Genomic DNA, 17,153 nt, shown 5'->3' with positions numbered 1-17,153 from the left:
GCAGAGTTAGGAGGCATGTCTAGCCAGGGAGTTAAAATTATATATGCTTATTAAAAGATAGTTCAAAAACTTGCTGAGAAAGCTACTTTTAGTGAAGTAAAGCAAAAACCCATACGAGGATCTCATGACTAGGAAGTGGTCGTTCAAAAGGCACCCCAAAAGGAAGAGTCTTCTCCAGGGAGAGTTGTGTTTGGGTTTTGAAATGGCCAGGAGATGTTCTTAGAGTTATAGGGTGGTTCTCTGGAAGTATTTGTATACATCTATACAGTTTTTTCAGATTTGTTTTATTCCTATCCTCCTTAACTCTTCTGTGTTCCTGCTAAAAGCACAGCTTTCTCTCTGTTTTTTTCCATGTTATTCTTTCAGTGTTGAATACGGAAGGAAAGTATAACACAGCCTTGAGCTGGTTATTAAGTTCAATTATTAATAATGAGCAGCCTGTCACACATGCATGTGGTCAAAACCCGTGTCGGGGGGGAGAAGGATGGGGGTGCGCTCTGCCCCTCGGCAGCCCTGGTACCTCTCTCTGGGCAATATGTGCAACCCCAGATTACATGTGTGCCACGTCTGGTAATTTAGCATTAAAACCATGGTTTGTGAGGCACCAAGCAGGCACTGAGCCCCTCCTCCCCCACTTTTTTCATCCTCAAGGAGAAGTAGGATATGACTCAACACTTTCCCCAAGGCTGCCGAGGCCTCACCCAGGAGCTGCAACCCCAGCTGAGCCCCGTACAGCACAAAGCTGTCTTCTGCCTCTGCTTCTGTCTCTTGGCAAGGCATGGGGAGCCCGAGCACCAGCTGGAGTGCCAGCAGCCTCTCCATGCCCACAAAACCCCCACAAGGGCCTTGTGTGGCTGTGCGGGCAGGGAGGCACGGAGAGCAAGTCAGCCGGCTTTTCAGGTTGGCCCGGCCCTGTGGGCTGGTGAGGAACATGGCAGCCTTGCGAGCAGAGCTGTCCCAGCGCCGGAGACACCCTGGGGATGCAGACGGGCATGTTTTCCAGGGATCAGCAGCAGGCTGGTGTGAGGGAAGGCCTCAGCTGCTGATCTCCTGCAGGACTCTGTGAGCAGCTAATGAGGTACCGCTGCTTCAGCCCCAGCGTGTTCGTGTGTGGGAGGGTCCTTGTGTGCCCTCCATCAGCATCCCTGCAGGACAGCCTGTCCCCGGGCCTGCAGCCGGCCACGTCAGCTCCGCGGCTGGTTTTTCCAGCCTGGGAAGGTGGAGGCTCCAAAGTAGGTCAACAAAATTTAGCTAATCAAGGGGAGCCGTCTCCCTCTGCAGGTGAGTGTGAAGTCACCCTGGCCATGGGAGGAACACGTCAAGGATGGCTCCTTGAAGGCTCTGGGATTTTGACTCATTCCATCATTAAATGGCAGTGAGCAAAGAGCTTCGGGTGAAGGAGCTTCCTTGCACCTCTGTGCCAGCAGATCTTTCTGGCTGATGCAGGAGCCTGAGCATGGCTCAGCCCCAGCCATTTGCCCACTATGGGCTGGCTCTGCCCATGGACCTCTCCCCAGTGGTCCCCATGCCCTTCTTTGATCCTCCTGAGGATGTGGGCCATGCCTTCCTTGGATGCTTCTCCTTGTTCTTTCCAACTGCATCCTTTCTAACCCTTCATCCATTCCCACTCATCTTCCTCTCAATAGCCTCTTCAAACCAATTGCTGGGTTTGGCTGGGCTAAATTAAATTTCTGGAAAGCCTCTTATTATGTATGGCTGCTCAGTCACAGGCACAAGCATTACTAAGGCTGTGGTTTTAACTCTTTAGCTATCTGGGTATTTAGTCTCAAAGTAATAAAGGAAAGCAATTATAGACTTTATTGCTCCTAGGCCATTAGCAAAAACTTGTTCTCATGCTCCCCACCTTCCAGCTGAGCCTGCTTACCCCCAGCAAGGCCCCTCTACCTGCTGTTACTAAAGACCATGTGGGATGCATCTGGGGCTGATTCCTTCTGGGCTTCTTGCAGGTAGCCTTGGTGCTAGCATTAACAGTTAGGCCTGTATGGTGATCCTCCTAAGGAGAACTTTTGAATTATTATTTAACAGGAGGGCTTTGTATCAGTGTTATGATAGTGCTGCCATTGGTTAACCTAATCCCTGTCTTAATTAATAGGTGCTCCTGTAAGGCAAGCTCTTCTGAAATGGGTTCTGATGTAAAACTTGCTGATTTTAGTATGAAGCTTTGCAGCGAAGAGATTTCTTCTCTTATTGGTAATTCTGGAAGACTAGAATGAGCCTGCTTGATTGTGAAGAGGTAAGCATGTTCAAAGTGATACATGGAACCAGTTAACAACAGTTTAAAGGAAACGATGATTTTTTGTATTTATCAAATCTGAGAGAATGAAGAAGCTTGGAGGACATAGGGGAACCGGAATGTTAATGGGTATGGGCAGCCCTGTATATCTAATGTCTGTTGTTAGAAAAGTGAATCAAGAATTGAAAAACAATAGCTAAACTGTTCTTGGAAGCACCATAGGTTAACCTGCATATCTTGAAAAAAAAATATATTATAATTCAAATGACATGAGTTCAACAGAGGCTTCAGCTGGAGTTAAGCTTTAGTGCCCTTTGTGCTAAGCCTTGGGTGAGGTGGTCTCTCAGTAATGCTGGATTTGGGACTCTAGACAGGGAAACTTCTTAATGACTATGCACTGAACCCACCAATCACATGTGGGGTTTTCTTTTAAGGCCAGTCTTTTTAAAATCTAAACTAATAGCGAAGAAGTGTTGAGTAGTCAATTTTCATTAAAAACAAAGTGGCAAGAAGCTGAATGCCTCAGTGAAAATAGAAGATGGGCCGGCCAAAGTTATTGCTAAAAATAAATTGCTTCGCTTTTTTCTTTCTTGCTTTTGCCCCCTGGATTGGCAGAGTGAGGAATGGTACTGAAGATGTGTGTGTTGGCAGGCGATGCATTAACAAAGCTGAGTAACAACAGATAGTAAAACAATTAGCAGAGTCAGGATCAGGGCTAGGGTAACACTTCTTTCTCATTCAGCCTTAATTCCTCTGATTTAAATTGGTAGCATTTTAGTCCCGTTTCTGTTGCCAGCACTTTGCTTTCTAGAACTTGCTGAACCTTCATTTTGTGCTCTTTGCTTTGTCTGGGACTCTATAGTCTTGATGGACTTCAGTTGGAGAAAAGAAGTCATTTTGTCTGTGTCTGGTGTCAGTGTAACTTCTGCTAACTGTGAGCCCAGACCCCTTACATGAGCAGAAGAACGGTGAAGTGAAGAAAGGCTGACAGAGCCATCAGCAAGGTCTGGCTGTGTGAATACCAGGGGATACTCTGGCTCTGCAAAACAGAAGGTTTTGTATTTAGGGTCCGAGAATGCAAGGTGAAAAGCTTTTATGTACCATAACCAATGTAGATGACCGCTCATGATGGCAATTTGGTTAATGAGCCTCTTGTTACTGTGCTGTGGTTTGTTTTACTCTCTTTCAAAGCACTGAGTGTGTTCTGGCTGAAAAAATCTGAATGTCATGTACAAAGTCTCTCTCTAATAAGTAGTTCAGAAAATACAAATAGGTGCATATATGAATCCCTGTAGATGTTCTTAACTCATCCTGGGTCTTGAGATTTCTCTGATGAAGATGTAGATGATCAGGTTGTTTAAAGGACACCTTCAATCTTGATCAGAAGTCCTTCAATAGGATTTTTGGTTCAAGAAGCTGGCCCATTTGTTAGGTAGTCAGATGTGCCTGATCTCCTTCAGCCTCTGTGAATTTCCAGCTGTGAAAACAGTGGCGAATTAAACTGACAAACTCATCGGGTTCACCAGACTCTGAAAATGCATTCAACTGCTGTTTTCAGACGGGAGTTTGAAAACATAGCAACTCCATGCAAAACCTCAGCCACTCACTCTATTCACTCACCTTAATCACTGTTTACAAATACCACCGAGCTTACAAACAGGCTTCAAAGAACAGGAGGCTGTGTAAATGGCACACTACTACACCACCACTGAGAGCTCCTTAGAGGTGATTTTTGTCATCAGTGTTTCACATGGGATTTGCAACTCTTGATTTAGAGTAAAGAAGCTGCTGTGATAGTGTTCATCCCAAGAGCAATCGCTGATTGTGACATCTTTAGGTTAATAGCTCCTGATGTCACCATCACTTTTGTGTAACCCCTAGGACACTTGCTATCCTTTATATTATTATTGCTTTGGAGTGTTTTGCAGTGGTGAGAGCAACTAGGTCAGAATTAAATTGGAGCACTAGTAAGGACTCCAGACTGTGCCTTCTGAGAAGCCTCCGCCTTCCATTCAGTCAATCTGCTTTGGTTTTGTCCTGTTTGGGAAACAGTCTTGAATGGCAGTGTGTTCACCAGAAGCAGTCTTTTGGAGTACATATGCATCAAAGAGGAAAAAGGCTGGCTTTCTGTAAAACTGTTCTCAGATCTCCAACTTTCTTGATTATCATACACAACCTTCAGAACGTCTGTACAAAACGCTGTGCAGGGAGGCTCTGATACAGATATGGGGGCTTCCTATTGTGGCTTTGTCTTGCCAGGGCAAAGGGACTTTGTGGCTGAGCTGCATCTTTTACTGACTGCCAGCCAACACCATCCAGGGAGCTGCAAGGCAGGACTATTTAGTACTGGGCAAAAGTTGTATAAACTTTAAAATGTATCAGCCTGAGACTAGGGAGAAGCAGAAGGGAGAGAAGGATGGCCTGCTTGCAAGGAGCAGGGGATCCTCTCTCCTCCTTGGGCCTGAACCCCCTGTTTCTCCCAGAGGAAAAGGGCTCAGGGAGGAGCACAGTCGGTCTCCTGCCTGCCTTTGTTTCCGAGGAGTGAAGAGCTCCGCGCACTGGGCGATGCCTCCCTGCACATTCACGGGCTTCTGCTCCCCTCTAATGGCCAAGGAGGAGAGAGGCCCTTGCTGGAGACCGTGCTCTCAGGGCTCTGGTGCCAGAGGGTGCCCATGTGTCACCCAGCTCTGCTGGGCATCTCTGAATCCTCCAAGTCAGCGATTCCTCCTGCGTACACCAGTGGATGAAGCCCTCTGACTCTGATATTTACTGGGTAGCCCTTCCCTCGGGTTGGAACAAGTCATGTCCAGCGCCTGCATTTCACCCAAACAGCTGTAAGAAGTCTCCTGCAGACTGGTGCTTACGAGGCCTCCATGTACCTGATAATGTGTGTTTGTATGCTCAGAGCTTTGGTGTTCAGAGAGCTCCTCTGTTTATTGTGTTGTATGATCTGCTGTTGCCTTTTTTTGTAAAAAAAAAAAAAAAAAAAAAAAAAAAAAAAAGCTGTTCATTGCTGCCTACATTCTGTTTTGAATATCATTTTGAAGTGCCGAAAATGTAAGTAATATCTCATTTTACATCAGCATCTAAGGATTATGTGGGCATAAGCTTTGCATTAGCTGAATGCTAGCATAATACTCAGAGTAATTCCTCTAGCATCTTCTGTTAAGCTCTTTGCTGCAACGTGTTTTAAATGCATTTTTAAAAAAAATGGGGCTTTCCTTTTCAAAGTTAGGGAGTCCGCCAGGAGTAGCCATTTGTTTCCTTATCCTCACCATTCCACCCCTTAAATCTACTTAAACTGTATAGGTGTAACAAAGTCATGGTTTGCCTGCTATGCTCTCTCTCTTGTGGTAAAAAGGCATTTTGACCATTTTTGATCATGAAGGTTGTTCTTTGCTTTCATAGTGTGGTGGAGCCCTGGGATGGCTCACAGTGGTACAAGGCAGTTAGCTCTCTTGGGTCAAGACTGTGGCCAGCTAATGATCAATAATCATTTCCACTCTTATTCAAGTAATTTTATCTGTGATTTTAATGATAATACAAGTCCTTGGCAGAAAGCAGGTGAGATGATTGTCTGGAGATCTGTATTTCTTACTTGAAATAGCACTACTCTGTAGTATGTTAATAAACACCCCAAGACTTCACATCCAGACCATTATAGAAAAGATTCAACAGGACTGGATCTGGGGGTGTTCCCTCTTTGGCTCAAAGGTAAGCTGCTATAGAAACATGCCACTGTGTCACCCACACACCCATTAGGGACAACTCAGGTCACTGCTGCCCGAGGGGAAAGGATGGCAGTACCTGCCCACGGGCACCTTCTTGGAGTGGCTGACGTGGAGTGGAGGAGTCTAACACGTGGAGTAGCTCGGACATAGGCAGCATTTTCTCCACGTCCTTCCATGCCATATGCAAGCAAAAGCTTTTCCTATGGAAAGTGTAGCATCGTCCTCTTCAACAAACAAACAAAAATTAGTAGCCTTTGACCATGACAGCTAACGAGTGGAGCGCAGGAAAACTCAGCAGAGTATTATTACATAATTCTTGTAAAGAGGGAGATAAATAATTATAAGGGCTATGTTCCTGGAAAGATGATGCCCCAATTGCAAGTTCAGGTACAACTGGCTGAGTTCAGCAAGCCCTCTCATCACGTGGATGCAGCCCAATTTTATACGTACTGAGCAAATGAGCAGTCTTGGCAAGGTTTCAAAAGATGTTTCAGTTTTCAGGCTGTGGACTAGGAAACCCCTAGGGGTTTCAAGCGCCCAGCACAGAGATAACCGGGCTTGGGTTGCCCACAGGCTGCGTGTCCGTGTGTGATTTGGGTGCCAATGCCGCCAGAGGAGCCCGCACCACGGCAGGGGGTTACGTACCCAGTGGCTGCACCGGTGCCTTGGTTTTGGTCGCGGTGACCTTTGCGGGGCGGCCAAACCTCCCCAGCTCTGGGGGCCGCGTAGGGCTTTCCTGAGGGGCACGCGTGAAATGGTGGGAGCTGCGGGACCGCCGGCAGCCCGAGGGGGCCGGCTGCGGCTCCGCCTCGGTCCCCGAGGGCACCCGGCCGGGCGGAGCCGGGGCCGCCCCGGGGCGGTGCCGGTGCCCGGGGGGACGCGGGGCTCGGCACGGCTCGGCACGGCTGGGAACAGGCGGCATGGCGCTGGGCTTCAGCCTGTCGGCGCCGCCGCCGCTGCGGGAGTACGAGCTGGAGCGGAGCTTCGACGAGCGGGAGGCGCTGGGCTGGATGCGGGACAACTGGTGGGTGAGCGCCGGCACCGGGGCTGCTCGGCGGCCTGAACGGCGGGGCTTGTCCTGCGGGAGAGCCGCTCGGCTCCCCGCCTGCCCTCAATGTGCGATTGTTCCCTCCGCGTCAAAGGAGACGGCAGAGAGCAGCCTCCTCGCCATCGCCACTGGGCTCTCGTTTGAGCTATTTCTTCACTGGTTTCTTTGGAGATTTCTTGCTTTACCCCTTCGTGCGCGGCCGTACAGAAGCGAGCTGAGTATTAAAGAAATGCACCAGGTTTAGCTATATCTCCTCCTTAAGCTTTCTCCGCCTTTCGAAGTGCCAGGGACACCTCTCATTTGCTTTTCTTGTTGCTCACCATAAGTTTTCTTTCCCTCGTAACACCTTTAACAAACACACCTCCGCAGCCTGTCCCTTTCCTTGTAGGGGAACCCGCAGCAAGGCACCTCGCTTCTCACAATGCCTTCCTTGTTTTCTGGGCTTGCTTCATAGCCCATCCACGTGACGCTCTTGACTTGCTGCTGTTTTTCTGTTCCTAGAGCTCAGGGTTAATTCTCTTGCCCTAAGTAAATTTATCTGGGGGGAGAAGAGGGCTTTCTGTTTAGGCAAGATGTTCTCAGCACTTGCATTTACTCACAGCTATATTGATCGCTGTCCTGCTTCCAGCAGTGTTTGGTACCTGTGCAGTTCTGTATTTTGGGGTGCACAGCCTGTTTGGTGCTTGAGCACCAGGAGAAAGGGCAGTTTTCCCTTTCTTGGCCTTCCCTTCAGCTGGAGGAAGCCTGTCTGTCTGCATTTTTTCCCTTTTACATGTGATATTTATGATTGTGTTAGGCAGAAAACCTCTGTGGATGAAATCTGAAAGGAACAGAGCCCAGCCCCAGCTGAAACATCGTTATACCCTGGGCTTCAGGGGCGAGAAGCAAAATTTGGGTGCAGGAGTGGCAATCGTAACAGGACAGAGGGACATGGTGGCTCAGAGGTGGGGCTGCAGCGGCAGAGTCTGGGATCTGCAGCTTTAACAGCCTATGGGGCGGAGGATGGAGGACGGGTCAGAGGGCTGCTCAGGCAGAGCTTTGTGCCTCTGCGTGGGGCTCACAGCTGCTGGCCCAGCAGAGAGGCCTGGAGGAGGGCAGGCTCGCCCCGAAGGGATCTCGCTGGTGGCCAGCCTGGGCTTCCAGGGGGCAGCAGCCCCGCTCCCTGTGCAGCTTCACCCCGCTGGTGTGCAGGCCACGAGCAGGGGAGGGGAAGGGGCAAGGTACAGAGGTGGGAGTGCAGTGCCCAGTCTGCCACTAGCTGCTTATTTTGGAGCTGCCTAACTGCTGGAGAGCGGGGTTAAAAAAAACATCTCTCACCTGACCTAGAGTGTCCTTCATGTCACTGCCCTGAGTGCCCCTTATGGCCAGCATATGTCATGGGATGAGGGCAGCTAAAGCGCTTCAAGAGCCCGCTTGGATGTTTGCACAGCGCTCCTGTGGCTCTTAAACGTGGGGTACCTGGTGCAGCTGTGGGTTGGGCAGGAGACCCGGATGGTGCTGGGAACCCCGTCCCTCCCTCCTTGCAACCTGTTACATGCCCCTGGGGAAAGCCACACAGAGTGCTTGAGAAGATAGGCTGGTGCGTAGTGAACACAGGCTGTAAGGGGCCAAACCCAGGCACTTACCAGCCACGAGCTGTTGTGAGGAGGGCTGGGGATCTCACAGCAGATTGCTGGTCTGATTTCCCACACCGTCGTGTAGAGGACGGCACACTGAGGGGTTTGCTGGTTGGAGCTGGGCTCCTGAGTCCATGGGGTGGGGTTTCTTAGGATAAATATCCATCAGAGCGGGTGCCTTCCTCCAAGGAGGAAAGGACTGGAAGCGCAGGGCAGGTCTCTGGAGACCCTTTACCATAACCCCACAGTAGTGAACTGTGGTTGCCCGAGTTGACTTGAGGTTGCTCTGTAGCTTACTCAAGCTGTGGCTTATGCTCCAGGAGTGTCTGAGCCTAAACCAGCTGGTGCTTTCCTCCTTTCCCTAATGTACCAACAGGAAGATTAGCTCCTGCAGCCATGCCTCGCTTCTTTGGGCAAGTTTTGAAGGAGGCTTGACCACTTTCCTGGAGTACGTGGAAACTTCCTTGCCCTTTTGTTTTTCCCAGTGGCAGTGGCTGGGGGGGGGCAGAGCTTGCTGCAGTGCTCGGGGTCATCCACTCGTTGAACTTGTGCCGCTCTGTCAGACACACTGTGATGAACACTTGTCACTGGGCTCCGGGCTGCCAAACCTGTGCAGCCAAGGTCTCATCTGTGTACCTGCTCCTCTGGGACTCTGCTGCTTGCCCTGTGTACAATAGTCGGGCTGTCAGGGCCAGGCTGCAGCTCTGGGTCCAATTCTCTGCTTCCTTCTCTTCCCACTCGTTTCCCCCCACCACACAATGCAGCATTGCTGCAGCAGGGAGGGAAGGCCTGCAGCTCAGCCCGTGCCCCACAACGGGCCCTTGGCACCACCCAAGGTGTGTAAAGGGACAAAACGCACCCACATGTCTGCTCGGGGCCCTGCCCACAGTTTGCCATATCCTCATTCTGCCGGGTCCTGCGGGGGCCTCCCGGGTATGACAGCTCCCTTTCTCCTCTGCCATCCCCAGGGATTTCCTGGCTCGCTGGCAGGACATGTTTCATTTCTTGGGGAGAGCTCTGCCGGGGCTGTCAAAGTCCTGCTGCAAACAGGCACTTTCCCTGACCGCTCCCTCTGCTTTCCTTGCAGGCAGAAGTCCTTCTTCTTCGCTGCGGCTTATGTGATGCTGATCTTTGGAACCCAGCACTTCATGAAGGAGCGGAGGGGCTACAAGCTGCGCGCACCGCTGACCCTGTGGTCCCTCGGGCTGGCCTTGTTCAGGTAAGAGCCTGGCACTACCTGCCAAGTTCTAGCTCTGATTTCTTTAAAAAAGTAAAAATTAAAAAAAAATCCCCCATGCAAGAGAGGAACACCAGTCTAAAATAGTCTTTTGGTGCTGCCTCCCTCCCTGCAGTGACGGTGAGAACGCTGCAGCCCATACTGTGTAATTAAGCAGGCAGACTCCACGTCTCCACACCTCTTCAGGCTGGGGGGAGAGAACAAAACAAGACAAGTACCTTGCTGCACACTAACTCCAGAGCAGGCTCTCTGCCCACGTGCACAAGTTGGCTGTGGTCAAGTCTAAAGGTCACTGGTTGCCCTCGTTGCAGTGGTCTGTAAAATCACAGCTTGTGTGGAGAGAGGGGTCAGGGAATGACCACTCGTGGCCTGTTTCGAGATGATCTTACACAAATGAAATATGCAGGCTGATAGCAAAGAAAAGGTGTTTCTTTTTTTTATTATTTTTTCCCTTGTAATCTGCTAAATTGTAGGAACTTCCCACCACAGGAGGTTGTAAATGGTACAAGCATACTTGGATTCAAAAGAGAAGTAAATGAGTACCTCTTGGTAGATTTTTTTTTTTTTGTTGTGAAACATGAAAGCTCCATCTGAGGTCTGGGGACCACAAACCACAGATTGGTGGAAACTGTGAGAGGAAATGGGGACAGAAAGGACGTGTTTGCCCCGTTTGTGTTCTCCCTGGGCATGCACCATTGGCCTGTTAGGAGATGGGGTACCAGAACAGCTGCCCCCCTCTTAGATCAAACGCAGCAGTTCTTACCCTTGCATGCCTTCTCAAGCAGTTGTAGCAGAGGGTGTATGAGAGAGAGTGTTCTTTGCTGCTCAGCCCTCCTGCTGCTGCTGTGGGATGCAACAGTTTGTTTAGACATCCCTGAGGCTGCCCTGAGCTTCAGAATGGAGTTAGCCAAATGTTCCTGGGTGCAGTGCTGCCCTAGGGTCCTGTGGTGGGTTGGGCACAGCTTTCAGATCTCTGGTTTTCTTGCAGTGCCATAGGGACCCATCGGTCCTGGAAATACATGGCCTCCATCACGTCTTCCATGGGATTCAAGCAGTCGGTGTGTGATCAGTCCTTCTACGTCCACCACGTCTCCAAGCTTTGGGCCTACTTATTTGCCCTGAGCAAAGTCCTGGAACTGGGTGAGTCTGAAACCTCTCCCTGTGCAATGTGTTCAGAACTCCTTTGCTTTTATAAGTAGTTTTTTTTTTTTTTTCACAGGTGTCTGTCCAAATGTTACTCAGAGAACGGGGCTGTCTAACCTTGCACGCATTGCTCGTTTCCTTGCTTCCCATTGCTCAACCCTATACATCTTCGTGTCCTCTCTCTGCAGGGATGCAGCCTGAGGTTATTGCTCTGGTTTCATCCCCCCAGGCCAACAGGCGATTCTGAAGTGGGAAGCCTGAGGCCAGGGGCAGCCCCTAGGGATTTCTCACATCGACCCTGCGAGAGCTGGCTTTGCTGGAGCAGGAATTGCTGGAAAGTCTGTGGCAATGTTTTGGTTGACAGGTGCCAAGTCTGTTAGAAGGAAAAGCGCCTGCAGCAATGCACAGAGGGTTGAATGTGTCAGTGGGAAGTTTCTTCCCTACAAACCACAGGTGCCTACATGGGCTTTATTGGTACAGACAAATCCAACGTGAAGCTAGGTTTTGGTGGGCTCAAGCCAGGTGATGGCTTTAGCATTGCAGCTCACTCATTCTGCCTTGCCTGAAAATGTGCACGACTGCTGCAATTTACCTGACTAACGATGCACCTCTCCCCCGTCCCAAGGTGACACTGTGTTCATCGTTCTCCGGAAGCAGAAGCTCATCTTCCTCCACTGGTACCACCACATCGCCACTCTCATCTACGCCTGGTACGCCTACAAGGAGATGGTGCCTGGCGGCGGCTGGTTCACTGTCATGAACTTCAGCGTCCACACATTCATGTACTCCTACTACTCCGTGCGAGCTGCGGGCTTTCGGGTGCCCCGCTACATCGCCATGGCCATCACCTTTTCACAGATCCTGCAGATGCTGATAGCCATAATAGTGAATGTCTTGCTTATCTTTTGGATGGAGGATAAGGTCTGCCCTGTCACCTGGTCAAACGTTTCTTTTTCATCCCTAATGTACCTCAGTTACTTGGTGCTCTTCTGCAACTTCTTCTTCAAGGCTTACCTGACGAGCACCCAGAAATCAAAGGGGGAATAAAACCGGGGAGGGAGGAATTGGCTGGGGTGGAGGGAGGGAGAGGGAAGGAGGAACTTTTAATTCCTGGCTGGAGCTCAAGAACCTGACGGGGCTGGGGTGATGAGGGTCACTGCGGATGAGAGCTTTCAGATTAACTTGAGCAGCGGCCTCTGGCCTGTCCTTCTTGCAGCAGTGACTCCCCAGAGGGGGGCTTGGGTTGTCGCAGGCTGGCAGTGCCAGGAGAGGGGTGCAGTCAGGGGCTGGAGACCCCTTTGCCCATGGCTCACCGTGCCCTGGGCAGGCAGCAGAGCCTGAGTGGCTGCTCTTCACCCCAGCTGCTCACAGAGTACAGAATTTGTCACTGAAAAGCAACACCAACCTCTGAGCTGAGCCCTGGTAATGCCTGAGTTAATGCCTTATGTGATCAGCTGTAAATGCTAAATGCCCTGACACAGGTTGAAACACCACCTCCTGTATGGCAGCACCCAAAAGCACATAAATGTTAGCGGCTGTCACCCCAAGGGTCGCCCTTGCACAGCACCAAGCAGTGTGACCTGGCTGGCTGCTGCCTGGGAGCTGAGCAGAGCCAGCCCTGCCTGGCCTGCAGAGTGAGGCACTGCCCGTGGTCCCACTGAGGGACAGCCCCAGGGCTGGGAGGCAGAAGGGTCCAAAAACTCCTCTCAGGGTGCATCAAGAACTGTTGCCGTAATATGTAAAAATGACTAATAAATGCTGTTGCATATGGGTTTATTATTTGATACCATTTTCATGCCTAACCCTTGTTCTGGGCTGTGGGAGAAGCATTGCTTTCCCCATCTGCATCCTGCTGGTTTGTCTGCAGCAAGGTACGGACAGGCTCTGTCCCTTTGTGCTCCCCGTTCAGCAGTCACCGACAGCCCGACCTGCCTTGGTCCCTTTGCTCATCACATGCAACTGAGAATGAGAGGGAAATAATGATAAAAACAAGAATTAGGCTTCTGTGTTACCAGCAGACCCGACCATGTGGCTGTTTGAGGGTGCCATGCCATGTCAGGTGAGCCTTAGAGCCTGAGCCCATCCAGGAGCAGCCCCAGATGATGGCACGTCCCAGTTTGAGGCATTTCTGTGCCTGGTGCGGTCCCTGCTGGGCCGTGCCAGCTCTCTCCTCCCCGAGCCTCTGGCTGCCCCAGCAGTGCTCAGCTCAGCCGGGCATCCCCGTGGGCACATGGACGTCTTTGTGGAGATGACTCCTCCTGGCACTCCGTGAAGAAAAAAGCCCAGCTTGCATAGTGCTGGTGAGCTGCAAGAGCAAACAGCCCTGTTGGAGGGGATGCACTTGATATATTTTTTTTTGTCTTTGATGGCAGAAATTAATGGCAGCTCCTGTGGGGTAGACGAGCCGCTGAGGCCACCTGGGGGGCCCCGTGCAGTTGCGAGGAAAACTACCGTGTCCCCCAGCTTCATCCCCTGCTCAGCCCGGGTGGCAGCCGGATGCCCTGTGGGGCCAGCCCCAGGCTGTCCTGGGTGCCGGCAGCCGCTAGGTGACACCACCTCACCTGCTTTTATAGGGGGCCTCCGGGGCCCTGCCTGGAGCTGGCAGGGCCCCGGAGACATGGGGCCGTGCTGCGGTGGCCCTGGGTGGGGACAGCCCAGCAGTGGCATTTGCTGCTGGAGGGCCCCTCTGGCAGGGACAGCTCGCCTTAGCTGGCCCCGGGCAGCACCACGCTGCTGCTGACCCCACGTAGCCAGCAAAGGCTTTGGGCTGCAAGGAATCCTCTTCAGTTTTAATGTTATTTAGGTGCCCGTGCAGAAATTTGGACTTTGGCTGGGGTGTTGCTGGCCAGAGGTGGTAAGGGAACGTGCCCAGCCCAAGCCTTTTCCCATGCCTGGATGCAGCCAGGTGCCCCAAGGCAATTATCGACAGGAATTGTCGACAGGAATTAGCTCCATCTCTCGCAGGTAGCTCGCTACCTGAGCCCAGTACTGAACATCTCCAGCAGGAGCTTGGACGTTCACACCCAGCCTGCAGTTTGGAGCTGTGATACCAGACCATGGTAAAAGCTGGCATGCACCAAGCAAGATGTCAGAAAACAACTCCCCACTGCACTAACAGTAAGAGAATAACCAAGGATGGTGTTGCGTGGCTTTTCAGCAGGGAGGGAAAACGCTGCTGGCAGCCACTGAGAAGACCCAACTGTTCTGCACACTTTACATTAGCCTTTGGAAAAAGACAGCTATGAGGAAGTGGGCAGCACAAGCCATGCCAGTGGTGGGGGCTACAAGCCTGGCCTTGAATAGGGAAAGCCCAAGAAAGGGAGTATTTAGACAAACAGGAATTTTTCATACCATGTGGGCGTGATGAACTTCCTGCTAAGCAAGCCCAGAAACGTTTGCTGTTATCTATGAGAACTGCTGAGGGACAGTGAGGCATAAAGAGACTGGAAAATGCAAGCTTTGTACCCTTTCAGAAGGGACTGGGGCCAAAAGCCGGGACCTGCTGACAGCTAAATCCCCTCACCCACCAAAAACCGCTGGAACAGATAATCTCACTGCTTGTAAGCAGTGGAGATGAGCAGGAGCCATGGGGACTTGCCAAGGACAGAACCTGGTCAAAGCAATCTGATTTGCTCCTGTGACAGGTAAGGGCATGGTGAAGAAGAGCCCTGGCTGCCATTTCAGTGGATTTTTTAAGGCTTCTGACCTGTGTCACGCTCTAGGCTCTTAAGCAACCTTTAAAACATGATGTGGATGGGATGTTGGGTAGGGACAAAACCCACTGGATAATTATACCCAGAAAGTTATCTAGGGTTCACTTTTGAAAAAGAAGAGTTACGCTGAGTGAAGTTCAGGGACATCTGTTCCGGGTCTGGTTTTGTTCAACATTTTCATTAATGATCTGGATGATGGAGGAGAATGTGTGCTTGCTATATCTGCAGATTGGGAAGTATCCAGTGACAAAGCTTCTTGCCTAACTGGCCTTTAGAATAAGCAGGAGCCTGCTAAACCCCACCTAACTGGGCTGCAGCATCAGGGAGACACAGCTAGGGATGTCCTGGGGACCTGGGGGGAGAGAGAGGTCCTGGGGAAGGTCTGCAGGGTACCCGATGTATTTGTGCTGGACCAGCGAGCATCTCATCCACGTCCTGGGACCCTGGGGAAGGAGCTGAGTGCGGGAGGCTGCGCTGGCTCAGCTGCATCGGGAGGGCAGGTGGCATTTGGAAAGCAGGGGACTCTCCCAGGGCTCTCTGCTGCCAATTTGCTCGCTCCGTTATTTGCTTTTGGCCATCTCTGGTGTCTGCTGATTTTAAGGTTTTTCCCCAAGTTCTGTCAGTCATTTGGTGCCATTGTACAAAGTGCTCTCAGCTCAGAGCTGGTGTGTGGTTGCCGCCTGGTCTGGATGCTGCATGGTGCAGTACCTCTGACTGCAGAGACAGACCCCGCCGTCTTCTCCATACAGGACTGGGGAGGAGAAACTTGTTCCCAGTAGCCCGTCTGCAGAGCCACTGGCCATGCACTTGCATGCAGCAGTGGCCTGGTGCAGGTACTGACTGAGTCTGTCCTGCTCAGAAATCAGACTGGTCTGGCCTAAAGGTAATCAAAATGACTGCGTGGAAAATCTCAGGCTGAAAAATCAGTAACTGAACTGGGTTTTGGCTTTCCCCCAAAGGCTTTTCTCCAAAAGGAGATCAGGAGAGCCATGTGCTGAGGTTGGCCTCTCACTCCATGCATGTGGGCTGCCTGTCGTAGGCTGAATCCTGCAACGTTCAGCAGCTGCTGGCCCCATCCGATCAGTGTGTCCCCTCTGCTCCCTGCTCCACCCGTCCCGGGCTCCCCTGCTGCACCCCATCCCACCCCATCTCACCCCAACTCCATCCTCGCTGTGGGACGAGAGCTGGATCACCACAAGTTCATCTCAACATGGAGCTGCTGAAGGCAACGCACAGCTACCAGAGCAGGTTGAAAGGAAGAAGGAGCTCGTGTTGCTCTCAGCTCCAGTTGGGCTTTCCCTCTTTAGACACATCACCCAAGGGAACGGGAAGCTGGGCCTCCCTTTGATTTCTTCTCCAGGCAAAGCTGCGATTTTATGAGAGATGTTTCTTCTGGCTTTGCCGTGTTCCCACCTGCACTCGAGGTCAGCGTGGGGTGGAGGGCAGGGTGCGTGGAGATACTGGGGGAGCAGCAGCTGCCTGAAGGGCTCAGCGGCTTGTTGTAGGAGCACGAGAGGGCTGTGGCACCAGCTGGCTCACGGGATCAGGCAGAGGATGGAACCCAGCTGCGGGAGAGCCAGAGGGGGAGAGGAAATGAGAGGGGCCAGGGCCTCGCTCCTTCTCCTGGGGAGGGAGCTGTGGCAGATGGGGAGTCAGTGGGAGGGCACTGAGGTGAGGCCTTGGTGGGGAGACCCCGGAGCAGAGGATCTAGAACAGAGGCCACCATCACTGAAGCTACCACAGCAGCACTGGTACCCAGCAACAAGGTAAGATCTGGGTCTTGTCTTGGATGTGTGTTTTCAGTGTTTGTGCTTGATCTCTGCATGTGCATTGCAGATGGAGCAGTAGCTGTTCCAGCACAGGGGTACTTGGCTCCCTCATCTTGGTCAGAGCAAAGCGTAGTTTTGCTACAGTGTGTTTGGCCTGACATTGTGACTGCTCTGTGTCTGCTCACCAATACCTTCAGCAGCAGCTGCTGTCTGTGGAACAGGTGATGGCAAAGACTGAGTGACTTGCACGCTTTGCTTGTGGGGGACCTCTCCGTGTCTCCTAGCGAGAATCCCTTCTCAGCAGTTTGCTTCCTCTGTGCATGCTAGCAGTGTTGCAGAAATCTTTGCACCAGCTTTGTCTGTCCCACTCACCCAAGCAGGTTGGTTGGTCTTGGTAATATGTTTTACTTTTTTCTCAAAGAGAAAAGTAAAATATCAGGGTTGTGCTTGCCCCTGAGGTACGTGCCCCATGGAGGAAAAGGAGTCTGCACTGAGTGGGGATGTCCTGCAACTCCATGGTCTGTGTAGCTTCCTTGTGCCCTTGGAGAAACCCACCATGTCCCTCTGCATCGGTTGAAGCAGCAGGTCCTGCTGGTGTGAGTACATCTCAGGAGATCCAGCTCTGTTTTACACCATTCCCAA

At 51.5% G+C, this 17,153-nt stretch overlaps 1 protein-coding gene across 2 annotated transcripts; it reads left to right on the top strand.

Moving 5' to 3' along the window:
- The first annotated feature begins 2,236 nt into the window (after positions 1–2,236).
- Positions 2,237–12,805, top strand: ELOVL3 (ELOVL fatty acid elongase 3). 2 transcript variants are annotated; one of them, XM_035538745.1, is made up of 4 exons: positions 2,237–2,254; positions 9,737–9,868; positions 10,875–11,026; positions 11,655–12,805. In XM_035538745.1, the coding sequence occupies exons 2-4, from the start codon at positions 9,771–9,773 to the stop codon at positions 12,074–12,076; spliced, it is 672 nt and encodes a 223-aa protein (XP_035394638.1). In that variant the 5' UTR covers positions 2,237–2,254; positions 9,737–9,770; the 3' UTR covers positions 12,077–12,805. The 2 variants fall into 2 exon arrangements, with proteins under 2 accessions (XP_035394638.1, XP_035394628.1); XM_035538735.2 differs by lacking the exon at positions 2,237–2,254 and adding an exon at positions 6,840–7,009.
- The last annotated feature ends 4,348 nt before the right edge of the window (positions 12,806–17,153 follow it).

This window comes from Cygnus atratus, chromosome 7 (genome assembly GCF_013377495.2).
Source record: "Cygnus atratus isolate AKBS03 ecotype Queensland, Australia chromosome 7, CAtr_DNAZoo_HiC_assembly, whole genome shotgun sequence".
NCBI lineage: Eukaryota > Metazoa > Chordata > Aves > Anseriformes > Anatidae > Cygnus > Cygnus atratus.
Note: the sequence above shows the minus strand (reverse complement) of the source record. Positions and strands in the feature narration are given on the sequence as shown.